Source organism: Populus alba, chromosome 17, assembly GCF_005239225.2.
Source record: "Populus alba chromosome 17, ASM523922v2, whole genome shotgun sequence".
Classification (NCBI taxonomy): domain Eukaryota; kingdom Viridiplantae; phylum Streptophyta; class Magnoliopsida; order Malpighiales; family Salicaceae; genus Populus; species Populus alba.
Window position 1 is genome coordinate 3,441,768 of NC_133300.1, and position 19,966 is coordinate 3,461,733.

The window sequence follows — 19,966 nt, forward strand, 5'->3', positions numbered from 1 at the left end:
ATTTTATTCTTTTTTTAATTAGAGATATTTTTTTTAGATGTTAGTATTGACATATATTTTTATATATTCATATTTTTAAAAAATATTTTTCTTATGGAGAGTTAAGTCTTTTTACACTAGGTACATATAAGGTTTTAAAATAAGACAATATTTTTAATAATTACTAATAAGCTCCTTTCAATATATTTAATTGTTTGTTAAATTTATGGGTATTTTTATCAAATCAAATATTTCAAACCATAGTTTATGCTTTTGTATATAATTACAAGTAAATGAACAATTTTGTTTATAAAAAAACCTTTGCAACTTTTTTTCTTAAATTGATGCAATATGTTTTTCCTATTGGTAATGACAATAAATAAATAGATATGCACTCGACTAAGTAATTGATACAATATAATAAACTTGACTATCACGTTTTTTCTCTTTAAAGAAAATGGGATCCACTTGACTGTCCTCTATATTTTTTTCGTTCCCGTGTCACCACCTGTGAGGGGGTATTTACAGTGGTAGAGAGTACCTATCTCTGTCCAGTCATGTGGTTAGGGCAGCTTTTATGCAGCCCCTCATAGGGCTTGTCTCCCCTGCCTCTTTTATTATGGTGGTAGGCCATGAGGAGGTGTGGGTTATGTTAGGGTTTTTGGACAAGTGAGAGGAAGAGAAAGGGAGAGACGGTGTAACGGAGGGGAGGGGAAGAAAAATCTTCTTTCCCTGTAGTTGCGCTTCCGGGGAAAAAAAAGATACATGGTGTTAAGGTTTTCTTTTTAATAAACAGTGTATAAAACAGTATTAGTGTATACAAAACCCAGTGTTTCATTTAAAGAAAATGACGCTAAAATATTTAACTAATTTAGAATTTTACTTCAATACCCTCCTACTGTGGGTATTTCAACTAATTTTTATATTGATTTTCTAAAATGCCTTTTAAGTTAATATAGTATATTTAATAGTTACCAATAAAATCCTAATGATTAATAAAACTTAAGGATATTTTTATCATATAAAAATGTTTCCACACATTATTCATGTTTTTTATCTAACAATAATAATAATAATAATAATTTTCTTATAAAAAGCCCTTCATGAATTTGATCAATGATTAAACTAGTTTTAACTAGCTGTTTTTGTGTGCATATAAATCAAGATAAGGCATTAAATAAAAGGGCAGGGACCATATGAATGTTAGCCGGCTATTTTTGTTTCTAGCTAGATGTCTAGCAGCTTGTGTTGCATGTTATTTACTCATAATTTGCACTTTAATTTATTGTTTAATTTCATGGATGTCTTAGTTAGATCTAGGATATGAGACTAATTTAGTTTTATTTATGGGGTTGTTTTTCTTGATTTTGAATTTATTTTTATTTTTTATAGGTTGGCAGGATCGTTTTAGAGGTAAGGAACAAATTTATAATTAGGTAATGAGCGTAGGTTTAAATTTGAAAATGGTTTCAAGTTCTAGCTTTGTTATTTTTTAGTGTGCGTTTGGAAATGTTATTGTATCTATATTTTAAAAAAAAATTAATTTTTTTTAAAAAATAATTTTTTATGTATGTTTTATATCGTTTTGATGCACTGATTTCAAAAATAATTTTTTAAAAATAAAAAAAATTATTTTAATGCATTTCAACACGAAAAAACAGTTTGAAAAAACAATCACACTCACAAACATATGCTTATTAGACCCCAATGCTTATTTCGATGAGAAATTATTGTTCTTTAGGATCTAAATTATCTTATCTAATTATAAAAAAGCAAAATAATCAACATACAAATTAGGATATAAAAAATGATAAGTAATTAGATTGAATTTAAGTTAGAAATAAACGGTAACCTTGTAATGACAATTTTAGGTATTTTCAGTGTTTCTTTTGTAAATCAGAGAAGAGAAAATATTTGCCTTGTATTATTCAATGAGCAATCTGCCGCTTATATACAAGAATTTCCCTATAATTGTGTTGCACTATATCAAGAATTTGAGTTACAATAGGAATATTACAGTTGATAGGATCAGGTCTACATATTTCTTTCCTAAACAATTACGTAAACTTTGGGATATTCATTGATTCTTTCTTAACACTCCCCCTCAAGTTGGAGAGTGAATGTCGAGAACTCCCAACTTGCGAATCATGGTAGAGAAAATCTCCTTTCCCAATGGCTTAGTGAAGACATCCGCAAGTTGATCTGCCGAAATAACAAATTTGGTTATAATGGATCCATCCTGTATTTTATCCCGAATAAAATGACAATCCATTTCTATATGTCTGGTTCTCTCATGAAAAATTAGATTAGCCGCTATATGCAAAGCTGCTTTGTTGTCACAGTGTAGCAATGCTGGTTTCGGATGCAATATCCGTAAATCTTTTAACAATGAACGTAACCATGAAAACTCACAGCATGTACCTGCCATGGCTCGATATTCGGCTTCTGCTGAGGAGAGTGATACTGTTTTTTGTCTTTTTGTTTGCCAAGAAACAAGTGAAGATCCTAAGAAAACACAATAACCTGTAGTGGATCTCCGAGTCATTGGGCAACCAGCCCAATCTGAATCACAAAAGCCCGTAAAGATAAATCATTTTGAGAAGAGAAGAACAAACCTTGTCCAGGTGCACTTTTCAGATAACGCAACACATGCAAGGCAACTTCCATGTGTGGTTTGCGTGGTGCATGCATAAATCTACTCAGCACATGTACAAAATACATGATATCCGGTCGGGTAATAGTCAAGTAAATTAGACGACCCACAAGTCGCCTATACTGTGATGGATCTTTAAGTAAATCACCTGCATCTAAGAGTTTTGTATTTTGTTCCATAGGAAAATTCACAGGTTTAGCACCCAAAATTCCACCATCCTTCAGATTTTCCAAAGTGTACTTCCGTTGTGAGATAGCAATACCTTTTTATGATCGAGAGACCTCAATTCCCAGAAAATATTTCAAGTTGCCCAAATCTTTAATTCGGAAACGACTATGCAGAAATCTCTTGAGTGTGTATATAGCCTTAAGGTCATTACCTGTGATCAGAATATCGTCAACATATATCAACAATGCAGTAAAGGATTTACCGTTGCGACAGGTAAATAATGAATAATCTGCTTTAGACTGAACATATCCGGCAGCTTGAATAGCTGCAGAGAATTTAGCAAACCATTGACGAGAAGCTTGTTTTAATCCATACAATAACTTGTGGAGGCGACACACCAAATTCTCCCCCTGTCGCCGAAGATCAGGAGGTGGACACATATAAATTTCTTCATGAAGATCACCATGAAGAAAAGCATTGTGCACATCTAGCTTGTGAAGGGACCAATTATGTGCTGCTGCCAGAGCTAACAAACAACGGACGGTGATCATTTTAGCAGTAGGAGAGAAAGTGTCATGGAAATCGATACCTTCTAGCTGTGTGTAACCCTTGGCCACCAATCGGGCTTTGTGATGTTCAATGGTACCATCTGAATGGCGTTTGATTTTGTAGATCCAACGGCATCCAATAGGTGTTTTGCCAGGAGGGAGATAAGTGAGGGACCATGTGTTATTAGCTTGTAATGCTACCAATTCAGATTGCATGGCAGCTTGCCACTGGGGAAGGGAAGCAGCTTTGGTGTAAGAACGAGGCTCAATGTCCTGGTTAATGATGGCAGTATAGGAGCAAAGTTGTGGAGAGTAGCGATGGTAAGAAAGAAAATTACAAAGAGGATAGCGTGTACCTTTTGATGAACCAGACGAGGAAGCCAACGATGGTTTAGGAGACGTTACTTGGTTGCAGATGTAATCACGTAAAGCAGGTGGAGGGCTGTGATGGCGCTGGGAACGGCGCAAGGGCTGTACAGGGATCAGAGGAGGAGATGACTGAGTGATATTGCTGGGAACTGAGGGAGAAAAATTTAGAGGAACTTTAGGAGGAGAAGCAGGATTGGAAACGTGGAAGTCTGTAGCAGGAGCATCAGGTATTGAAAGAGGCAAGACAGGGGAGGGAGCTACAAAATCAGGGGTTAATGCATGAGGTGCAGGAATGGGTGGAGATGATTTGTAAGGGAAAATGTGTTCATGGAAGACAACATCATGGCTAGTGAAAAATTTATGGGTGGTAAGGTTGTATAGCTTGTAAGCTTTTTGGGCGACTGGGTAACCGAGAAAAACACAACATGTGGCTCTAAGAGCAAATTTGTGTGCGGCATGCACTTCAGTGGCATATGCAAGGCAACCAAAAATTTTAAGATGTGAGTATGTGGGGACCTTTCCATAAAGTTTCTCAAAAGGAATTTGGTGGGAAAGAAGTGGTGTAGGTAAGCGATTAATTAAATGCACAGCGGTAAGAACACATTCTGCCCAAAAATGCAAAGGGAGATGAGCTTGAAAACGAAGGGCACGTGCAGACTCAAGAATATGGTGATGTTTACGTTCTACAACCCCATTTTGTTGAGGTGTATAAACGCAAGAGTGTTGATAAGTAGTGCCATGTTGATGAAAAAAATTCCGCAAGGAAAAAAATTCCCCTCCATTATCAACGCGAATATTTGCGATGGATGCATTGAATTGTGTTTTGACAAAGGAAAAAAAATTTGTGAGTAATTTTTGTGTTTCATGTTTGTGATGCATAAAGAATACCCATGTAAATCTAGAATAATCATCCACAATTGTTAAAAAATATTTAGCACCGGACAAGGAAGGAATTTTATAAGGGCCTCAAATATCACAATGAATTAATTCAAATGGTCGAATAGATGAAATTGAACTAGCGGAAAAAAGGGAGTCGACATTGTTTTGAAAGAGCACAAATATCACATGCATCATGGAGTTTGAAAGAGAAATTGAGTAAATTGTTTGCCATAAAATTTAATCTAGAGGAAGATAAATGCCCTAATCGGTGATGCCACAACTCGGTGGAGGAGATGACATGAGAACAAAATGATTCAGTAGTAATGGTTGATGAGGATTGGAATTTTGGTGTCGGTGTTGGTGATGCTAAGGCAACCAAGTAATAAAGTCTGCCTCGTTGTTTACCCAAACCAATCGTCGTCTTCGTCGCCAAGTCCTGCAAAATACACCAATAGGGAAAAAATGTTACTGAACAATTTAGGCCTCTTGTAACTCGACTTATAGACATCAAATTCACTTTAAAGGATGAAACACCAAGCACATTTTTGAGAGAAATAACAGAATTTAAAGGCAAAGTCCCGGTAGAAGTAATTGGAGCCTGTTCTCCACTAGGCATAGTAACCGGTGGTAAAATAGAATTCTGACGACTATTGACAAGCAGATTTGGAGAAGAAGTAATGTGATCGGTTGCACCACTATCAAGAATCAACTGAGGTAGTCTGTATGGTGCATGCAACAAACCTGGAGAATGAGCAGTAGTATTGGCCTGAGGTTGAGGGGATTGTTCTGTTCCATTGTTGTTCATAATGGACAATATCTGTTGAAACTATAAATCAGAGAAGCCATTCATGACTGACTACATCTCTTGCCTTGTGGGACTTTCCTTGACGTAATTAGCTGAAGGATGACCAGACTTGTTATAAAGAGGACGACTGCCTTGACGGTTGAAACGGCTGGTTTTATGTTTTGGATGGCCTGATGGGTAACCATGCAGTTTCCAACATGTATCTCGTACGTGATGATCATTATCACAATATGAGCAATGCAGTGGCTTACGATTAAAAGAGTTGGATCGAGAGGAAGCAACTTGTCCTGGACGAACTGCTAGAGCTGCGATAGCATCTCGTTGAATTGCCATGGCTGCAGTTTCTATTGTCTCATGTGTATCATTTAAGCTGCGTTGCTTCTCTTCTTGAATGATAGAGGAATATGCTTGTCGAACATCAGGGAGAGGATTCAACAATAGGATTTGTCCTCTAATGGCCTTGTAAGAGTCATTAAGTCCCATGAGGAACTGCATCAGCTGTCTTCTCTTATGGTCTGCTCCACAGGAGCAAACAGTCCTGTTATAGGAACCCAATTCATCCCACAATCCCTTCAGCTTTGTGTAGTAAGCTGCAACAGTCATCTGCGCTTGAGAAATACAAGCAATGTCCCTCTCAATCTGAAAGATACGTGGGGCATTACTTCGAGAAAATCGATCACGAAGGTCCTCCCAAACCTCTTGTGCTGTAGTTGAATAAATAACATTGTCTGCAAGTTCTGGCGAGATTGAATTGAGAATTCATGACAAAATCATGTCATTGCATCTCTTCCATAAAGCATAATCGTCTGGTTGGCTCTTGGCAGATGGTATCTGTACTGATCCATCTATAAATCCCAACTTATTTTTAGCATTCAAAGAAATCGTCATAGACCTGCACCAAGTGGAATAATTGTCGCCGTTGAGAGGCTTTGAGACCAGCACCAATCCTGGGTGATCAGAATGGTATAGAAAAAAAGGATCAAAGGCATTGTTCTTGCCTTCCTTAGAAGATGGTTCATGGTCCATAATATTGGACAATGGCAGGGAAAATTAGAGCAAGAAAAAAAAACCGGTAGAGAGCTAGATTACAAGCTCTGATACCATGTAAATCAAAGAAGAGAAAATATTTGCCTTGTATTATTCAATGAGCAATCTGCCGCTTATATACAAGAATTTCTCTATAATTGTGCTGCACTATATCAAGAATTTGAGTTACAATAGTAATATTACAGTTGATAGGATCAGGTCTACATATTTCTTTCCTAAACAATTACGTAAACTTTGGGATATTCATTATTCTTTCTTAACATTTTTCATCTCCAGCTCGTGTTTTCTTTTGTGATCTGTTGCTTTCACATTATATATTGACTACATGCATTTTATGTTTTATTCAGTCAATGTCATATGCTTCCATGTTCTTCGCCAGCTCAGAGATATATTGGAAAACGAATTTAAACTATTATTATTATATAAAAACCTTCGAGGAATTGTTTTTTTCAATGATGAAGTTAGCTTTCACTAGCTGTTTTTGGTGTGCCTATATATCAACATAAGTAAGCAAATAAAATGTCAAGGACCATGTGAAGCATGATTCACATGTTTATAAATAGTAAGAGAACCTATAAAAAATCAAATACAAATAATTGAAAGTCCTTTCAAGTAGAAGTTAAAGTCTATCAAGAAAGGATAGAATCAAAGTCCTTATCAAATGAAATCAAAACAAATAAAATCTCACCTGTTAAAACTTTCAAGCTCATATAAAAATATTATATCCCTCCAAAATAAGTTCAAGATCAAGCATAGAAGGTTATAATATTCAGATATGACTCTTAATTAGAGAATTAGTACACTTAAAACATATATCATGACTTTGAATATTAGTTAAAATTCTTAATAATCAAAATAATAGATGTCGAATTTAAATCTTTTTAAATTATAAAAAGGATAAAAATATTTTTGTTATTTCCAAGACACCTAAAAACCCAATCTAGAAGGACAACAACGATACAACATACGTGCAACACCGCCTCTTGCTCTCTCTTTTTATGGAAGTTTGTATTCGGTAATACGATGTATAATGTTTTTTTATTGAAAATGCATTAAAATAATATATTTTTTCAGATTTTTTTTAATACTAATATATCAAAATTATTAAAAAAAATAAAAATTTATTAATTTAATACTTTTTGGATAAAAAATAATTTTGAAAGCAGGTTTTTTTTTGCCTTATGTATTGGGAAAAAAAAATCTATTGAGTGAGTGAGGGCTAAAAAGAAGAGAGGGTCAGAAGATAACTTAGTCAAAATATTGTCGGCAAAACGTGCATGTCATGTAGTCATTTTCGGTGATCGGTCATTTTCACCTTTATATTTTTGTAGTCATTGCATATTTATGTTGACATTTATATTTATATATTTATAGTCACTGTCATATATATGCAGTTATGTTCATGACAGCTAGATAATATTTAAAAAAATGGATTAACTTACTTTTTAAAAATTATATTAACATATTAATTAGTTTCTTTTGAAATCAGAGATACTTTATATATATATATATATCTTAGTATTGACATATATGTTATATTGCCATATATAAAAAATAATTTTTTATAAGAAAATTATTATTATTAGATAAAAAACATGAATAATGTGTGGAAACATTTTTTATGATAAAAATATCCTTAAGTTTTATTAATCATTAATGTATTGAAAGGATTTTATCTCGTGTTTTGAAAAACATTAATTTTTATTATTAAAAAATAATTTTTTTTGTATGTTTTCGATTATTTTGATGCGCTAATCTAAAAAGTAATTAATAAAAAATAAAAAAAATTATTTTGATGCATTTTAACACAAAATATACTTTAAAAATCAATTACAACCATACTACAAACAAGATATTTAAACCCCCAACGCTTATTTAGATGAGAAATTATTATTTTGATGCATTTTGGCATAAAAAAACATTTTAAAAAATAACTATAACTAAATTCTCAAACATTTTTTTCAAATAATTTTTTTATTAAAGAGTTTATTTTTCAAGACTTTTTAGAGAGAGAAAATTAGGCCTTCAGATCCATTTTACTTTTAAATTCATGGTATTTCAGGCGGAATGGGCGTGAAATACTATGATTGATTCCTCACTTTCCATGACCGTGAGTTTCGGGCACATGAAAGCCAGCATTTGATTAAGAGGATCGATGGCCCAGGTTGGACAGCCCATCATTACTCCACTTGTAAAAGTTCAATAAATAATTTGGCTATTTTGTGCTATTTGCACATAAAGTTAGTAGTGAAGGTAATTAAGTCTATTTAGCAGATTATATATATATATATATATAATTCGTTGCAAATCTGTTATTAAATTAGCAAATAAATTATCTGTTACTACAATCTATGCTAATATCCCCTTTTTTTTTTAGTAGTGAAGGTAATTAATTAAGAATAGCATGTGGAAAAAGAAAGTATATGACAGGCAAGAAGGGCAACCATTATCATCTTATTGAGGATGTTTCCCATCAATGGTGGGTCTTAGCATGATTTTCCATCATATGGGTTATATTTCACTTTCCTCTTCTTTTCTTTTTGAAAGTATATTTCACTTTTTTTTTTTTGTTTTTGAGAACGCACGAGCTTAATAAGATCTACTCTCGTGATCTGCTTTTCACAATAAAATAAAATATCACATCGCATATGATATAGTATTCTTATGGCGTTGAGAAAAAGAAATTTGAGATCTACAATATGCATTTTATAAGTCTGATAGATACATTAAAAAGCTGTTTTATAGTGATTTTTTTCTAAATGATCAAACAGTCACACTCTTCACATATGGGATTAAGAAATTTTTTTCCAACAAAAAAAAAATCTTTTAAGTGCTGTCAATGTTTTCTTCTAGTATATATATAAAAAATTAATTGGAAATTAAAAACTTTATATTTGTATTTAATAAAATAAACTAAGAATTATATATATTAATAAATATTAAATAAATTATTAATGCTAACTAAAGATTGATTCCAGAAATTAAGAGATAAATATATATATTAAGATATTTAATCTTGTATTGAGAATAGCTCTTTAAAATTATTTTATTTAATTATACAATAATAAAATTATTTTTTATAAGAAAAGTTATAATTTAAATTTTATCAAAACAAAATATTTTTCTTGTATAATTCCATCTATTTTTTATTAATATAATTTAAAAACTTAAGTCAACGCTTTTCTAATTTGAACCATTTTTCAATGTAATTAATGCATATTTTAAAACAATTTTTTTTTTGGTTGAAATCCCATCGTACCTATTCATATTCAAATGAAATGTTAACATATTCTTATGGAATCGTTGACAAATAGAAAAGTGGAGCAAAAAAATCTTTACAGCTTCAATAATAATAAAATAAAAATAAAAAGTACAACAAGATCTTTTACCGATCAGGAACCGATCTTCGATTAATTTTCCATCTGAATTCAGTAAAGGGACCTTAAAGAGAGAATTAACATAAAGGTAAGAATTAATTTAAGCCAACAACTAATCTTTGATTTTTGGAAAACAGCCAAAAAGAGCTGTCATTGTAGACTATTATGTTATGATCTCCAATTATTTGCTTCGTGAACATTGAATTATCAAACTATTAAAGGATCTATACTTATAATATATTATTTATTGGAATAATTTTTTTATTTTTTTTATTTTTATTTTTAATTTCACTCTTTAACAACACCATCTTTTTTTTTTATTTCTTCATTAAATATTAATTTTTTTTTAAATTATGCTTCGTAATTTTTTTATTAGGTTATATATTGATTCCATGAATTTAATTTTTTTTTCTTGATTTTAGCATTCAATATTAGATTTTGTTAAAGGTGGGGTTTCATATATTTTTTTGATATGTTTGCTATGAACTTATCCTTATCTCATTACTCATGTCTTCAGTTTAACAAGTTAACGTAGTTTAAATTGAATAATTTTTTGTGCACACCTTTTCTAATTAATTATTTTTTTTATTTTATTTTTTAAAATTAAATTAGTTGAAAATAGAGTATCATAATATATATATTTTTTTTTTTTTTTTTCTGTAAGGTTATCTTGATCTCTTATATAACCACTGCCATGAGATTAAGAAGTTGACTCATGTTCAAGAATCAAGGATTTAAGGGAAATTAAAGTAAATCATTTTTGATAGATTTTGTATTTAAAAATTATTTTTGACATAAACGCATCAAAATGATTTTAAAATATCAAAAAAATATTAATTTAAAGTAAAAAAAATTAATTTTTTTTTAAAACACAAAAATAAATAGGAACTAAAGGCGCTGGCATGACTGGAGCATTACCGAACTTAAAAGTATAATGATTTACATGCTGGAAAATAAAGCTTGTGGAGTAATTTCTCATACAATGATTTATCCTTCTCCTTCACATGCAGGAACAGTTGTCTTTTTGGACCACGTACACCTACAATAATGATAAATACAAGCCTATATGCGAAGTGCACGTTTTATTCCATTCAATGAATACTTCAATGTATTGGGTCAGTAAACAAAGTTTCTTGTCCTTATTGTATTGCATTATTGCACGTTTTTCTTCCAGTATGATAGATTTTTCTACCATTATCAAGAAAATATATTGCAATAAAAAATTTCACAGCTAATATATACAAATTATATGGAGTACTATATTTCTAAAGCCTATATTCCACCTTTGAAGAAATCTTTCTTCTTTCGAAAACACCTTGGAAAACACTCTCACTTCCCTTACGAGTCAAGGTTTCATATGGAATTTTTTCCATTCATCATTTTATCAAATTGACAAAAGACACACTCAAACGCCTTGTAAAATTCTCTTATTACCATAATAATCTAAGTTTTTCTTATCGTTTTTAATATCAAATTAATCCAAATTGTGTTACATCTATCACATATTTAACACTCTTGCAAGTCTCTTTATATCAATAATATATGTACCACTCAAGTTTTATCATCTAGTAACACGTAAGAAATCTTTTTTCCTGGCGATAAATCTTAGAAAAACTCACACATACTATATGCGAACAGGGAATATATTCCATTCAATGAACTATTCAATTAGTGATAAATTTCGTTTGCAACCACGTAAGAAATCCTTCTTTATTTCTTACGACAAGTCTTAGACAATACTTAATTGTCATATGCTGTGGTGGTCCGTGACATCTAAATTTTTGGATTGCATTATGAAAGATTTTACTGCACGCTTTTCGTACAATAACAGATGTAATGTAATTTTTTTTATCAACATCAAAAAAGTTTCTTGTCTTTATCGGTTGTAATTTTTTTGCACGTTTTTCTTCCAGTATGATAAGTACCTTTTTCTTCTCATTATTTGGATATTTGAAATAAACAAGGGAAAGAAAATGGAAGGTAAAATACTTAATCATTCATTTTTTTTTTGAGAGAGAGTGATAATGTTTTGCACTAATTGAATTTATGTTAGTTTAGGATTTAACTCCCTTATTAAGAACATTTTGACAAATAATTAAAAGCATACTTATAAAATAATAAGGTTTTCCTCCAAAACCCTCTTACATGGGAGTAACTTAATGAAAAGAAGGCTTTTAAAGGATTATAAATAATAAGGTTTTCCTCCAAAACCCTATAACAAATAGAAGTTGAGGAGAGGCCACCCAGATATCTTGATCAAAGTCAAGGTAGAAATTGAAAAGTAGTGGAATGCTGGCTTTCTAGAAGTAATTAAATATCCATAATGGTTATCCAACATTGTTGTCGTGCTAAAAAAAAGAGGAAGATTAGAGTTTGTGGTGATTTCAAAGACAATCTAATTAGACGAGCTAAGACAAATCCATTGAGATAAACACTGAGCATACAATCAATATCCTTTTACTGCAAGTTATGAGATGCATGTCTGGATGACTTGAAGTTTCCATGAAGGTTAATGATAACATATACTTGAAGGATATGTTTCAATTGGAGGCAAGTTCGTGGCTGATTGACAATTTAGGACAAGGTTGACACTATAAAAACTTGATGGGTGTTGGCATGATGCACACAACCAATCAAAGAACAATTCTTGAGAAAATCCAAGAGATGAATGATTTGTTAAGCTCCTTCATAATAAATCAAGCAACACCACATTTGGAGGCATTGTCGAGCTTGATAAACAGCGAGAACAATAATAATCGCAGGCAACCCACGATGGGCACTACACTTACATTTGAGTGAAGGGTTAGCACGCAAATGAGCTAGTGAATCAGAAGAACAAAGAAGGCTTTGGATAATAAACAAAGGCACCCTATGACGATAAAGCATCAAAGAGTAGGTAAGGATGCATACATGTCATCCAACCTCAAAGCATTGCAAATATTTTTGAATTGTTATAGAAAAAATCCTTAAAAATCCACCAAGATTGTAATGAATCTTAGTGGACAAAGAAAGAATAATTGATTTGATAATAGCAAAAAATCATAGTTTTAACTCTGAAACGAGAAGAAGATGAGATAAACCTTATGATGAGGAAAATTTCAAAGAAATGAGAAGATTAACCATGTTAGTAGGAGGAATCTTTAGGTCAACCTTGCAATCAAGAAACACCAAATTTTCAAACCCCTCAATCGAAAATTACCAAGTCAACCCTGCAATCAGGAAACACCAAGTTCTTAACCCTTCCATCAAGAATCCTAATTTTAAACCTTGCAATCAAGAAGACAATCAACAAAAAAAGTGAGAAAAACCTTACTATTAGAAAATTCTCAAAGAAAAAAAAAGTTCAAACCCTGTCATTAGGAAGAATAAGAAAAGCCTTCCATAAAAAAGGATGAGATAAACCCTACCATTAGAAATTTCTTAAAGAAATGAAAAGATCAACGCTGCAATGAGGAGGAGTCTTTAGGTCAACCCTACAATCAAGAAGCACCAAGTTTTCAAACCATATGATTAAGAATTATCAGGTCAACTTTGCAATCAAGAAGCACCAAGTTTTCAACCATATCATCAAGGAATCTAGTTAAATTCAATCATCATGAAGGATAAATGTCAACCCTGCAATCAGAAAGGACAAATGTCAATCTTGTAATGATAAAAAAAAAAAACATCAAGTGAAGAACTTGATCAAATCTTATTATCAAGAAAAGAAGTGAGAAGAACCCTACCATTAAGAAATTCTCAAAAGAAAGAAGAAAGTTCAAACCGTACCATCAGAAAAAACAAACTTCAGTTCTAGTTAAAGGGAATCGCTAGATGGGATCTTGAGTTAACCCAACCACACAGAGATTTTATCTTTGGTTAAAGAGAATTGCTATATGAGATTTCAGGTTAACCAAGCTACATATAGACTTTGGTTTTGGTTAAAAGGGATTGCTACATAGGATCTCGGGTTAACCTAACCACATACATATTTTAGTTTTGGTTAAAGAGAATAACCATATGAAATTTTAGGTTGACTGAGCTACACATAAATTTTAGTTCTAGTTAAAAGAGATCGTCAGATGCAATCTTAGATTGCCCGAGCCTCACACAGATTTTAGCTTTGGTTAAAGAGAATCGCCAAATGAAATTTCAAGTTGACTAAACTATACACAGACTTTGATTCTAGTTAAAGGGAATCGCTAGATAAGATCTCAGGTTGACCAAACCACACGTAAATTTTAGCTTTAGTTAAAGGGAATTGTCAAATGGAAGTTTAGGTTAACTGAGCTACACATAGACTTTGATTCTGTTTAAAAGAGATCGTCAAATGGGATCTTAGGTTGACCGAGCCACAAACATATTTTTTTAGGTTTTGGTTAAAGGGAAACACTAGATGGGATTTGAGGTTAACCCAACCAAATAAAGAATTTAGGGGATCGTTAGATTGGGATCTCAGAATAACCAAGTTGTATATAGTTTTGATAATTAGTTTCTAGTTAAAGGGGATTGCTGCAAAGACAGAGTTTTAGAACAACCGAGTTAAAAGTTTTGAGAAGATCAGTTTTGGAAGAGTATTTTGTTTGTCTTTACAAACTTTCTACGCAAAGCACCTAACCAATCTTTGCTCCATAAGTATTGTAAAGAGAGGGCATTTGCTGTTATCCTTTTTTAGGTCCTATATAAAAAAAAAAGATACAAAAGAATCAAAAAATTATTATTAGAAGAAAACAACCAAGAAAAAATAGTAGTGGGAAGAGGATGTTAGAGCACCCATAAAATGGCTAAAAAACAGTTAAGAAAGTTTAAAAATACAAAGATTGAAATTTGATAGTATATTTTTTTACTAATGAAGGCCCTATAGACAAAAAAATCAATTTTAAGAAGAGTCCAAACTGAGATATTTAAGGACTCAATTATATTTTGTTGAAAGGTTAATTGAGTTTATGAAGGGTTTGATTGCAAGAAACGTTGATTTTTAAGTCAATTTAGGCTTTAATTGAAAGAAATTAAAGTTTGGGGCAATTAGGGACTCAATTGCATAAAAATTGAAGTTTGATGGGCAATTAGGGACTTGATTGAAGGAATAAAAAACCAAGGACCAAATTGGAAAAGGTGCTTAAATATAGAGGCTAAAATTGATCGACTCAAGGGCTACATTGAAGAAATTAGAAGTTTGTTAATTAATTGTGGGCCAAAATGCACAAATTCAAAACCAAGGATCAAAGTGAAAAAGGCGGTCAACTTCAGGGTTGACATTTGAATTTGGTAGGGATGTAATTGAATTGATTCTTAAAGTCAAAATCTTAATTGAGGGCTTGATTTAATAAATTGAAAATTAATGACTGATTTTGAAACAAAAACTTTTTGGTGCCATTTTCAGAAATTAATTGAGGGCATGTTTTGTTCAAAACAATATCGTTTCATTCAATGTTCACATAAAAAAAGAAGAAGGAAAACGATGTTGTTTTGAACGGCATTAGATATCTTTTATTTCGCTTAAACGCGCTACAGGTAGGGGAAGAAGAAGATTTTTCCCCTGCTTCCCCTGTACCGCCTTTCTCCCTCTCTCACACAAATACCCAAAACTCGACATAACCCACACCCATGGCCTACCACCAAACTGAAAAAACAAGGGGGAAAGGCCCTGCGAGTGGCCGTCCCGCCACCCTACCCATTCAACGTGATTAGACTGGGTAGGTTGGCTCTCTCCTCATTTCTCTCTTATAAATACCAGAGGTTGAGACAAGAGAGGGGGGAGGAGAGAAGGACGAGCAGGAAAAAAAACAAAGAAAAAAGGGATTGAAGAGAGCAAAACAAAACATAAAAGAATAAAATAAAAAGGGGGCGACAAGGAAAGAGACAAATAGAAAAATAGAAAAAAGAGAGGAAAGAGATTGAAACATAAATGAAAAAGAAAAAAAAAAAAGAAAACAAGGGAGAATAAAGGAAGGGAAGAGAAGAAGAAAAACGATAGAGAGGTCGAGGATAGACTAATAGGAAAGAAGAAAGGGAACAAAGGAGAAGATAAAAAGCAAAAAAAGAAAGCACAGAAAGCACATATAGAAAAAAAGAAAGAATCACCAACCAGCAAAGTAGCTCCCAGTACACGCCCACCTTGTTAAGAAGAATAACCATAAGCACTACCATCAACACCACCGTGAGTCACTGCCAGTTTAACTTCCCCTTCCTTTTTTCCTCCTCTTTTTTTTTCTTTCTTTGGCATCGTATCCATTGTTTTGCTAGTGAAGAGTGGAAAGTAAATTATAATTCACTCTTCACTGTTCATGGGTCAGACCAGGGCCGACCCAAACCAAAATGTGTTGGGTCGGGTCTGGCCTAGTATCCTTTGAAATAGTTTAGTTGAGCTGACTTTGGCCTAACCCTTATTTTTGGTCGATATTGGCCTAAGTATTTTGGGCAAACTTCGGCCCAATTTCTTTTTGGGTTGAACTCGAACCAATTCCTTTTGGGCCGGTCTCGGCCCAGCCAACATAATTAGGCCCAACCCAACCCTATATATTATTATAATATAATAATGATATATAATGCAATATATATATATATATATATATATATATATAAAACAAACAAAGTTTTAAAAATCGTTTCAAAAACATTTGTGATTATTTTTGTTATTTTTCTACCAATTTTGATTAATATTGGTTTGTATTTTTATATTGGAAAGATATAATTCTAATATTAAAATACTTGTTTTTCTTCAAAATGTTGCAAAAAAATTATATAGAAAACACAACAAAAAATGCCTTGTTTTAATGCATACAACCAAGTCTCTTAAGCTTATAAGAAATTTTCATATCGTATTTTTATACAACAAAAATGTTTTTTTTAAAATATATATTAGCATTTATTTTAAGTTTTAATAATCAGTTTATTAAAACCATGAGAACTAGGCTATTATTTCAAAAATACCAAAAAAATTATTTTGTTTTCTTTAATATATAGGATTACGAACTTGTACCTAAGATGTCTTCCTATATTAAATAAGAGATAGTTCTTTTTTTTTTTTTTTTTATGATAGAACAGTTAGGTTTTACCTTGATAATATAATGATTTCTTTATTGAGGAGTACTTTTCTTAAACATTAGACAGACCAACAATTAGAAAACACACCAATACATTAGTTTATATTAGACAATTAAACAATGCAGCTTAAGATAAGACGTACTAAGGGTGTTAATACATTTTCTTTACACAAACAGTCACCATGCCCAATCTTTGAGACCAGTTACGGTTTCTAATAACTAAAAGCTAGGTGGCGACTCCAATTTTCTCTTTCCTCTTATAAAAGACAAGAAATCCTTATCTTCCCCTTTTCCCAATTTTCAAATACCAAAAGTGGATGTTCGTCGTGACGTTGTACATGTGCGACACTAGATGCACTGGTGATGTCTGGCTTGGGCTAGAATATTGTGTGTCTAATATTGAAACACTACGAATTGCATTTTAATCTTGCAAATAAACTCAATTCTAGATTAGGTGGGTAGTAACGGTTTGACTCATGACTTTCAGTCGATGTTCAGATTCTTAAACACATCCAACTATAAGTTGAGTATTTACTCAATAGTAATGGTCATACTATGCCCCAATCATTTCTTGTAGGCCTCTATACTGCCTTTATAGAAGGTGGGTTGATATTTTTTTCTAAAATAGTCTTGCCCCATCTACCTTTTTTCCCTAACTACCACCTTCCATGCGACCTTGCAAACATTACTAGATTTAATAGTTTTATCATTAGTGTTTATGTTTATATTTATCAATGTTCTAATAGTAAAATTTGCTTTATGCTTTGGATGATGTAATAACTCGAGGAACTCTCTTAGCCATAAAAAAATACCATTAAGGCTATGGTATAGATATTATCAAGAATACCCTTTATGCATTACAAAGCATTGTACACTTGGAACTTTTATTTCCAACTAGAGATAGTTCTCTTGACCCGGAACTTTAATTCCAAATAGAAATAGTTCAGTGTAGAGAGTCACAGTCTTAGTACATAGTTGGGATTAGGGTTGAGAGATGAGACTAGTTGTGAAAGGGCGTGGAGTACAAATAGCCTCCAAAGGCTTAGCCTTTTGTACAGAGATAAGAGCTTTTACTATGCTCATATCTATCAGTTCCTGTCCGACTCTTTCCCATTCAAAGCACTGAATAAGTGCAGCCAATGCCAGCATCACTCTGCGCATGGCCATGTGATTTCCAGGGCAAGCCCTTCTCCCAATACCGAATGGGATGAATCCTTGTTTTTCCCCTTCATTATTAAGACCTTCAAATCTCTCCGGCTTGAAGCTCTCAGGATCTTCCCACAACTTGGGATCCCTATGTATGGCCCATGCATTCACCATCACAATCGTGCCTCGTGGTATCTCGTAGCCACCTATGATGCAGTCTTCAGATGGTGCGTGAGGCAGCAAAAGTGGGGCTGGAGGATACAAACGAAGGGTCTCATTAACGACACAACGGAGATATCTTAGCTTGGGAAGATCAGACTCTTGTACCAAGAGCTCATGTCCGACTTCCCTGTCAATCTCTGCTTTCACCCTCTCTAATCTCTCTGGATGGTTCAGCAGAAATGTCATTGCCCATTCTGTAGTGAAATCTACTGTATCTACTCCCGCCAAATAGAGTGTCTGTGGTAGATGAAAAATTCATGCTCAGACAAAGACAATTACTTATATTAATATTGCTTAATTTTAACTAGGGATAAATCCAGACTTTGGAAAGTGGGGTGACCAAACCGTACAATTTTTACAATTTTTTTTTTTTAAAAAATTTAAGAGATCTTTAGAAAACAAGTAAAACTTCGAAGGGCCAATAAGTTTGGTATTCTAAGTTGCTTACCGCCATGGTACCCTTGACAACTTCATCCGTATACAATTCAGGGTCTGATTTTTGGAGGGCCAATAGACTTCCAATAACAGTTGTCTGATCCTTCACTCCTTCAGCAGGATTACTTGTAACTGAACTTGTTTCCTTTCGTTTCACCTCTTCTATCAATCCCTGCAAGAATTCATCCCTCTCTTTAAACACCTTTATCACACTCTCCTCCTCCACCTTGTAGCCAACCCATTTCAAAATGGTCCCTGTATTTGAAGGGAATATCTTTTGGACATCCTCAAGACACTGCCTTCCTGAATCGAGACAGGCAGCCTTCTCCACTTCCACCCACTTCTTTCCAGAAATCATCTTCATAATTACATTGAGAGAGGTGATTGTGAAGAAATACTTCAAGTCCACCTTCTTGGCTCCATCATCAGAGACTTTGGACAGAATTAGGCGGAGAAGGGTGCGAACTTCTTCAGTAATGGCAGTAGACCTATCGAGGCAGCTTCGAGAAAACAGTTCAGTGACCGAGAAACGTCTCAGAGTCCGCCAGAGATGGCCATACGGAGCAAATAAAAAGGCAGCGTAGTTGTAGCTCCAATAATGGAAAAATATGCTCTGAGGCCTGTTGGCAAAAACTATATCATTCTTGAGGAAACATTCTTCAGCAGCTGATAAAGAACAAACAGCGACAATGTTCTTGCTGCCTAATTTAAGAGTAAAAATTGGACCGCATTTATTTGAAAGAATTGCTAACACTTTATGCATTGGTGGCTTCTTGACAAGGTGGAGATGGCCTATGATCGGAAAACCGAAAGGACTTGGTGGTAAGTTGCGGGAACGTTGGAATACAAGTTTGAATACAAGAAAGCTGGAGAGGAAGAAAGCAAGGCAGTAGTACATGTAGTCCATGGTGAAGTGCAAATTATTTGTAAGCATTGTGGGTTGCTGTGGATGGAGAACAAGATTTAAATAGATAGATATGAGATAAGGGAAGAGATTTTTATTTTTTAACAGCAGTTACTTCGATTACAAACATATCTAAATAATTTTTTAAAAAAATTTATTTTTAATACAAATAAAATAAAAATTGGATTGTCTGCAAGGTTCTGACGTTGGATAATGACAACGTAAGAGTAACAACTGCCAGATTCCAAGTCAAAGACTGGCAGGTGGTCTCAATTGTGAAATCAAATGAGAATTGATCAAGAAAATAAACTGGATGAAATGAAAATTTGAGTTTAATAAATTAACGAATTAATTGAAAGGTTATTTCACGTGCAAAGAATTAAAAATAAAAAAATTGATCGGTATATTG

General features: G+C 33.0%; 1 protein-coding gene across 1 annotated transcript; it reads right to left on the reverse strand.

The window, feature by feature from the left end:
* Nucleotides 1-17,652: 17,652 nt before the first annotated feature.
* On the reverse strand, nucleotides 17,653-19,622 carry LOC118042944 (cytochrome P450 81C13). Its single transcript, XM_035050714.2, has 2 exons — nucleotides 18,667-19,622; nucleotides 17,653-18,455 (listed from the first exon to the last, which is right to left on the reverse strand). The coding sequence occupies exons 1-2, from the start codon at nucleotides 19,585-19,587 to the stop codon at nucleotides 17,832-17,834; spliced, it is 1,545 nt and encodes a 514-aa protein (XP_034906605.1). The 5' UTR covers nucleotides 19,588-19,622; the 3' UTR covers nucleotides 17,653-17,831.
* Between the last annotated feature and the right edge of the window lie 344 nt (nucleotides 19,623-19,966).

Excerpts from the sequence above, each read along its gene's own strand:
- LOC118042944 (XM_035050714.2), bottom strand. The coding sequence starts at position 19,587 with ATGCTTACAAATAATTTGCACTTCACCATGGACTACATGTACTACTGC. Across the intron at positions 18,456-18,666 it reads TTGTCAAGGGTACCATGGCG|ACACTCTATTTGGCGGGAGT; the intron begins GTAAGCAACTTA and ends CATCTACCACAG.